General features: G+C 42.0%; 1 protein-coding gene across 1 annotated transcript; it reads left to right on the plus strand.

Moving 5' to 3' along the window:
- The first annotated feature begins 1,580 nt into the window (after positions 1 to 1,580).
- On the plus strand, positions 1,581 to 4,721 carry LOC6551709 (facilitated trehalose transporter Tret1). Its single transcript, XM_001978480.2, has 3 exons — positions 1,581 to 2,436; positions 2,505 to 3,008; positions 3,460 to 4,721. The coding sequence occupies exons 1-3, from the start codon at positions 2,166 to 2,168 to the stop codon at positions 4,260 to 4,262; spliced, it is 1,578 nt and encodes a 525-aa protein (XP_001978516.1). The 5' UTR covers positions 1,581 to 2,165; the 3' UTR covers positions 4,263 to 4,721.
- Positions 4,722 to 8,736: the final 4,015 nt, after the last annotated feature.

The following is an 8,736-nucleotide window of genomic DNA, read 5'->3' on the forward strand; positions in this document are numbered from 1 at the left end:
TCGGAGAGTAATTGATTCAGAATTACAAGCCGAAACTGAAACTGATTGATTGAGCTGGGCGCTGGGAGTTGGGAGCAAAAACCGCAATGGGGAAGGCCCGGTGAAAGGTGGCACTTAGCAGGAAAGCAGGAATTTGCCTGCGGCTGCCATAAATCTGATTTAATTTAAACTATCTGAGCACTGGTTGTCGACCATAAATAATTTATCGTTTCACTGGGCCAGACAACATTTTTTGTGGTCCCAGGGCCTTTGGCTAAATTGCTTGATTTACCTAAATATTAAGCCATAAATATTTGAACCTAACCAATTGGCCCGCAATCAGCATTTAAATATTTGCCGTCATTATCGTGATTACACTGCTTGTTGTGCCCATAAAAACAGTTGCCACATTTCGTGGGTGGTATTTTGCTAATTAAAGTAGCCGAACATATTCATTTCAAAGCGATCTGGCCGCGTGGCAGCGGCGTGCATCGCCCTATTGATAAGTCCGGGGGTCCAAAAACCGACCGAAAAGGTAGAGAAAGAGCGCCTGGTATTAACATTCCGCTCGATATCGCATAATTTATGTACCTCTTCCTCAGCAAAGGTGGCAGCGAAACGGGGACAGGTGGCCAGTTGAGTGGAGGGGTCTGATAAGCTGCTGCTACCTCTTTTGCTTTTTGGCCATCGGCTTCTGGCTGTTGGCCAACTGCAGCCGCCGTATTCGCGCCGATTCCGATGATTACGAGTACGATGTGCTTCGTAAACAGAACACAACAAAAGAACTGAAATTTCATTAACGAAACATTTGTGTTTACCTTAGAAACATACCCTAACGCAGAAAGAGTCCACGTTAACTGGAATGCAACTTATTTTTCTTAATACTATTCATGGATAATTCCAACGATGACAATTTACAATGTGCCCTTGGTCAGAAAGAAGTTGATGCATTCCGTTGCTACAAAATATATATATATTCTTTTTTACAAGCGATAACTATTTTAATAATTTGTGAACCTACGTAAATTGGAATAACCCAAACTAATACTTAGTCTTAAGTAAAGCAATAAACAGAGTTTCTCGATTCCGGTTGAGTTAGAAGCGTGATTGGCGATTTTGGTCGGATTAGTGGAGTCATAAATAAGCTAATTAAATTTTTCACGCATTTGTTGTGCGCCTAATATGCCTCGTATGCGGGGGGCATATCAGGGTATTTCGGTGGCCAACTAGCGACAGAATTCGCTCTTCATTTCGGTTTTTATATACACTTATTCACCAGACATCCCCCGCCCCCTCACCTTTCCTTCCGTTGTGCCAATGTCAAGTTCGTTGCCAATGTCGTTCGATTCGGAGAGCAAAACGCGAGAGAGGTACACAAAGTGGGGAATCCGCGGGGGCTCTGGCGCTTCGGGGGGGTGGTGGTGTGAGGGGGGGTCAGCGAGGGTGTCGCCGGATCGATTAGACAGCTAATTGCGTTCAAAACGCCACTGACAGCGTGCCTGCGGTGGCGTATACGTAATCACCGAAATCGCCTAATCGCGTATACGCCGCGTAGTCGTATTAAATGCAAACAATAATTTTTAATTTGCAAATTATTGGGCGCAGAAAGCAGGGCAGCAGCCTAGCATCCATTTCAGTCGCCCAGCGAACGCCGAACGCAACGGACGTGTTTTTTTGTCTGTTACACCAAAAACGGAAAACAGCAAACAAACAGATACATCTTTTTGAAAAGAAAAAAACAGAAATATATTAAGGAATGGATTCTTGCGAATTTGGCAGACGTAGTTCGAGTACGGCTAACACAAAACTCTCGGCCGTGCGAAACTGATAAGTGCAACTTGTGAAATTGATACTGAAGCGTGAGCCCTTGATTGAAATGCGCGGAAGTTTCCACTTGTCGAACAGTCGGAGCTATCAGAGCCACAGGCCCAGCCAAACCCACAGGTGCCCCACTAGTCGACGACGTCGCCACTGTAGCTAATTGTGAGCCATTAATTGATTGGCAGCGAACAGGGCACCATCGGCTCCACCGACCCAGACACGCCCCCTTTTCGTTTCGTTTTCCAAAAACGGCACCGCAGCCCACAAAGCCAACAGAATAAAAGGGGCCAATAAAATATAAGGAAAAGGAGCAACCAAGAGCACGAAGAGCACCAAGAGCACACGCACTCACACACTCAAGCAAAATGAAGGGCCAGCAGGAGGAGCAGCTGGTGCCGCCGCCGGCCTACAAGCCCACTGTCGTCCCCAAGGACACCGCGAAGGACACCCACGCAAAGCAGAAGCCCCTCGGCGAGGGCCGCCTGGCGGTGCTGCGGCAGGAACTGATGGTCTTCCTGGGCAACAGCGGCGTCCTGGGCTCCGGAATGGTGGTCAGCATGCCCGCCGTCACTCTCAACCAGCTGCACGATGAAACGCAGCCCTTTTGGCTCAACAAGGACGAGTCGAGTTGGTTCGGTGAGTGCCTTAAATGCTAAGATACTAACAAGAAATCCACTTACCTTTCACATTATCCTCGTGCGTAGCTTCCATCCAGAACATGGCGTGTCCCTTGGGCGGACTTCTGGTCAGCTACTTCCTGGACAGGATTGGCCGCAAGCACACCATCCTGCTGACCAATCTGATAGGACTGGTTGGCTGGATCTTGCTGGTAACCAGCTTCATGCACTCCGATCGCGACATGATCTACTATCAACTGCTGGTGGGTCGCTGCTTTGGCGGCATCATGATCGGCATGTTCGTGTCGCCAGTGGGCGTCTATTCCGCCGAGATCAGCTTGCCCAAGATACGCGGTCGCTTGATCCTGGGCACCTCGCTGGGACTGGCCAGCGGCATTCTGCTGATGTACTGCCTCGGCTACTTCATACGTCACAACATCCAGCTGATCTTCGGCATCAGCTGCTGCTACCAACTGGCGGCCACCCTGCTCGTCTTCCCCATGCCGGAGTCACCCAGCTGGCTGCTCACCCGCGGCAAGGAGGAGCGGGCCAGGAGATCCCTCAGATACTTCCGTGGACTGCCCAAAAAAGGTGAGTTCCTTGTGTTCTACGGGAAGTCTGATTAGATACACCTAATCGTTGACTAATACAATACAAAGTAATCACACAATCTGGTCAGCAATCCCAGACTATTAAGACTATTAGTGAATTAAATGAAGTGAGTGGGTGGCTGAATAGTGCGATCCTACAGAGCTAATGTCAACATTGACCTTTATGGCATGCCGAGTAAAAAATGAGCTGCTAGTATTTCATGCGAAATGTTTTAATGAGACCTTTCGGTTCAGTCAGCAAAATGGCAGGGCAACGAATGTAATTATATTAAAAACTTGAATTGACTTCATCGTAATTATCTTAACAGCAATCAAAGCTTTAATTTACACCGCGGACTTAATAGTTTTAGCTCATATCAATTATGCTTCTATAGGCCTACTTCAAGCATTGTTACTCATATTTATATTATAATTATTATATTATGTTGCAGAGGTGGACTTCGTTCCGGAATTCGAGGCGGAACTGGCGCACATGAAGGAGTTGGCGGATGCGAGCAACACCACCGCCGCCGGCGAGTCCCTCAGCCAGATGATCCATCGGCCGGAGGTGTACAAGCCCGTCCTGATGATGACCACGTTCTTTGGCTTCCAGCAGGCGTGCGGCGTGGTGGTGATCATCGTCTATGCCGTGCAGATTGCCCAGCAGGCGGGCGTCACCATCGATCCCGTGCTGGTGGCCGTAATGCTGGGCGTGGCCCGGATAATCACCACGCTGTTCATGGGCGGCATCTTTGAGAAGTGGGGCCGCAAGCCGTCTGGAATATTCTCGGCCACCGGAATGGGCGTCTGCATGCTGCTCCTGGCCGGTGGCAACTGGTTTCCGGACACACTGGGCACTTTGCACTGGCTACCGGTGGCCTGCATTGTCGCCCATATCGTATTCTCGACGATGGGCATGCTGACGCTGCCCTTCTTCATGATCTCCGAGGTTTTCCCGCAGCGGGCGAGAGGCAGTGCCTCCGGGATAGCCATCTTCTTCGGCATGATTCTCGCCTTCATAATGCTGAAGATATACCCGAATATGGAGGCCGCATTGGGCACAGCCAATCTGTTTGCCTTCTATGCGGGCATATCCTTCCTGGCAGCGGCCTTCATCGGCACCTTTGTCCCGGAGACGAGGGGCAGGACACTCGAGGAGCTGGAGGAGCGTTGGCAGACTGGCAAATTCTCACGCCGCCTCACAATCGTCAATCTGAAGGATGTGGAGCTGCACGAAGTGTTCCTAAAGAAATAACAGGGACCACAGGAATTTAGATAATATATACACATATGAAAGATACGAGAAGTGGACAAATTCTGGGGACCAATAGTAAAGTAATGAGTTCCATTGGCATTTTCAAACGAAATGTGCAAAGTAATACAAATGCGCATGTGGAACACGCATTTCCATTTAGAAATCGGGTCGGGTTTTTCAATCTGTGATGTGTTAAGTACTTAGCCTCGGAAGCCATGGAATGCGGCAATTTGATAATCAATAAAAACCATTTACCAAGTAAACAAATGTCAATTGAAGTGCATATCGCGGAGAAAATAGTGCAGTGCATATTGGTCCGGCGACAACGAAGCTTCTGACATCTATATACAAATATTTTTTTTTATTTTTTTGTTTTATTTTTATATTTTTTACTTTTACGCCATGTATTATTATGAATAAAACAGGAAAAACTACTTGCTAAATGCAGCTCACAAACAAGACAAATGAAATACTTTTAATTATTTCCGGTATGCAGCAGTATATTCTTATTCATTCGGGAAAGCCTCGAATGATCGGAAAATGTCACTACAACTGTGACGCTGATTACTGGGAAGTAAATCAGCTAAATTGATTTGCAATTGCAGCGTCTGAAACAGATAACGCATTTCGAATGTTATGACTGCAAGCGAATCACGCATGCAAATCTATAACTACTGGTTCGAGTGATAACTGCCTATAATATGATATAATATACGACTTTAAAAGTAACTCGAAACTCCAAACTAAACTCAAACAATGAGATCAAGGCTAAAATTGTACGAATAACCTTGGGAATAAGGTTTAATTCCAAGGTGACTTGGTTGCCCCTTATCCAACACCCACTGCCGACTCAACGCACACCCCACGTGCCCACTTTCGAAATGGGACGCTTTCCAGGTGGGAATCAATCCATTACCAATGCAATCCAGGGCCCAACCCTCAAGAGTTTCAGCCTTCGGGTTGTCCATGTGGGAATCCAAACAATGACTGGCCAACAAATCAAGTCAGTTAATGCTAATGCTTATCGGCACTTGATTGAAGCACTATATGCACACAAGTATATACATATTTCGATCACTGACCGCCGATCTCCGGTGGGTGTGCGTCCGTGACACGTCCGTGACACGATCGTGACGGATCACGAGGCGAAGGATCGGGAGTGGGTTGAATATAGTGGGTCTTATCGGGTCGATAGTGCGCTCTGGCGTAGTTCCAGAACACTAATTGGACGCGGTACGCAAACTTGTAGTGGCTATCAGCAGTTAACGATCCGGGAAAAGGTGAAAATCACATCGAGCGGATTGTTTACCACTCGAAATGATATCAATATATACCTAGTACACTATGACATGTTCCATACACTTCGTAATTCGTAGCAAACTGACACTTGGCGGGATTTTTGATTTATTGTTGTGTTCCTTTTATTTCAATGTCGTGTTCTCTTCACTCAAGATATAAAGATCGGCGATGATATAACTGCTTGGGTGGCACACTCTCGAGCAAAGTACTTGGGAATACGAGTGATTTGGGGTCGAAAACTAGTGATAAGTGTGTCGTATTCAATTGCGTGTGCCTGCTACACGGAGCTCTGTGCAATTATATTAAATTCCAATTTCAATGTTATAGCAACGTTCAAACACTGATCAAATATCTTAGTTATAGTTCTCGCTTGTGCCTTTAGACTTTTCAAGTGCCAACCTTGGTTTTGTCAAAAAGGTAGATAGTGCCGAGCAGAACTAGGCACTTGCCAATGAACTGAAAAACAAACTTAAATTTCTTAAAGCAAAACAGTAATTGTACATTTCAGCCAAGTTATGTGGAAAAATCCATTCAAAAATATGCGATTGGGTCAATAGTCGTACCTTGTTGCTCTCGAAACAAAATGCCCAATCGACTGACGGGTCATTAAATTTTTAAATATTTTTCGCCCAGTTTTCAAGATTTAAAAAGAACTTTGCCGATCGCTGTTATCGAGTGCTGTGGCCTGTTATCGAATCCACATTGCTGTTAAGTTGCCGCATGCTGTTAAGCGCACTGATCTTTGAAAAAGATCCCATCCCTAGGAAAACGGCGGTTACTTTTGCGTTCTGTTTGAATTTTAAATGTTCTTTCGTTTATTTGCTCTTCTTGTAATGTGACATTCTTAAGTACAACAATTAGCTGCTAGTTTAATATATGTATATATGTGTTGTTGTATAAACGAGTTAAAATTCAAGTTTTTCTTATTGGTTTTCCCATTTTCTCGTGTAGTTTTACGGACTACGAACATTTACGAGTCTGTCTGCTGTCTGTGTGTGTGTCGTTTAATCGGTATATTACGTTACATTACGTTATTACTTTTAAATATTTATTTATTTCAAAAAAATTTCCACTCAGGGCTTAATATTTATAATATATATATATGTATATATATGCGTATTTACGTTTTGTATACGGTATAGTTAATATAATTGTTTTGTCGAATATATTCCCTTTGTTTGTTGCTTGCTATTTAAACTGTTGTTTTGTTCCACTAAACTTGTTCTATGTATGTATGTATATTGCTTTTAGGTATGCATTTATTTGTAGGCATTTTATAGTATTCTTTCTTATCGATTTTCCTCGTTACCTAATTTGTATTTTATTCCGTTTTTTCTTTTCTTGTTGTTTCTGTCGTTTATGTTGGTGTTTGGTTTTTAAAAAATCTTTCATAGGGCAGTTCACGTTTCAAATACAATCATCGCCATCCGATCTAGTGCTAACCTCACTATGCAAAAAAAAATTACTTCACCTCTACGGGCGGTCGTATCTCCTTCCTTCTGGTAGTTGCCATTTGTTTAAATCTATGTATGTCTTATTTTTGTATTCTTCGAATTGTATATATTTTCTCGGTGTTTTTTTTTTAATTTTTTTTGTTAATATATTTTTTTTGTATTTTTTAAGATGAAAGATGAGCGCTACAAGGGGCTCTACTTTGGGTAAAGGCTATTCTAGGGGAATAGAGAAAATAGATGGTCGAAATTGAAACCACGAAATAATACCAAAAAGTTTCACAGGATAAAGCGCCTATATATGCCTAACTTTGATCACTCCTTCAACGGATGCCGAAAAATAATATATCTAACTGAATCTGAACCTATATCTGGGGTCTCCATCATCTCCGCTTGGTTGAGGTTATTTTCAAGTCGTTTGTTAGTTTTGTTTCTTTTTTTTTTTTTTGGTTTTCTTGTATAATATGTTTATATAAAAAACGCTTTGTCTTATGCTAGGAAAAAAATTGTATGCATATTTCTGGTATTTTGGTTTTGGGTTTTCTTTATAAAAAAGATTATTACCTTCTAGACACATTTACTTTGATATAAAAAAATGTATAATGTATATTCCGTTGCTTAACACGTTTCATGCTTTAAGTTATTATTGAACAACATTTTAAATGTATTTGCGATTAGGTTTTCTGTGAGGTTACCTTGTTCTACAACGTTAGTTATTAAAATTACCAAAAAAAAATCTATTCAGTTGCTGCGCCTACAATTCGGTCTCGGTATTACAACAAAATTAGCTTGGCTTCTTATGAGTAAAGAAAAAAAATTTTCTAAAGAATTACGAGAAAAAAAATGTCTTATAAAAAAAATGAAGTTCGTTTATGATTTGCCTTTCGTCACATGCTCAAAAAATAGTCACAAAAAAATATTCGCTCATTTAGCTATCCAAGAAAAAAATGAATTAATTTTTACTTTTGGTTTGCCTTGACTTCTAATCACTAATCTAATTACACGAGACAATCAATAGCATAAGGTGCCATATGCATGTATGCGCTCTGCTTCCGATTAAACCGATTAATCCGATATTCGTTATCTATATATCCGCTTACTCACTAAGGCTACTGTGGTTGAGACTCTTGCATTCGATTTAAGTGAGTTCGACGCCGCCTTCCCGACTGGAGGGGCTTTAGAATGAATGTTTCTTACATAGTGATTCAATATTCGCTTTCGATTTTGTATATAATTGTTTGCATTCGCTAGTGCGCGCTGTCGGATTTAATTTGTTTTTGCTTTGTTTTTGAATCGTTATATTTAGTATTCAGCACAACCAAGCTGTAAGTGTTTACTGTGAGTCTTGCATCTTAACTCTTCCTTCTGCAAGTTTCGCTTAAATCTAGTCTTTGTTTACTACTCTTAATTCGTTGACTTATGTGTCACCATAAGTTGGGGAAAACAAAAACCTTCTGAACAGAGTTTTTATAAGCTTAATCAAAGGTATAAATAAAGAGAAAACTCAAGGGGAATGCTGTTTGTGTCGAAAATGTTTATTAAGTTGCCTTAAATAATGTTTTTTCTTATTTTCTTGTAAGATTTGTTTTAAGCCAGAGACATGGTAGTAAAATAATAAAATAAAATTGAAATTCTGATTTTTTTTCCGTTTTTTAACAAAGTAAAATTTTTTCACAATTTTTTTGTTTCTTTATAAGTAATTAATAAAAGTATTGATATAATTT

The sequence above is a fragment of the Drosophila erecta genome, unplaced genomic scaffold, assembly GCF_003286155.1.
Source record: "Drosophila erecta strain 14021-0224.00,06,07 unplaced genomic scaffold, DereRS2 tig00000126-arrow-pilon, whole genome shotgun sequence".
Taxonomy (NCBI): domain Eukaryota; kingdom Metazoa; phylum Arthropoda; class Insecta; order Diptera; family Drosophilidae; genus Drosophila; species Drosophila erecta.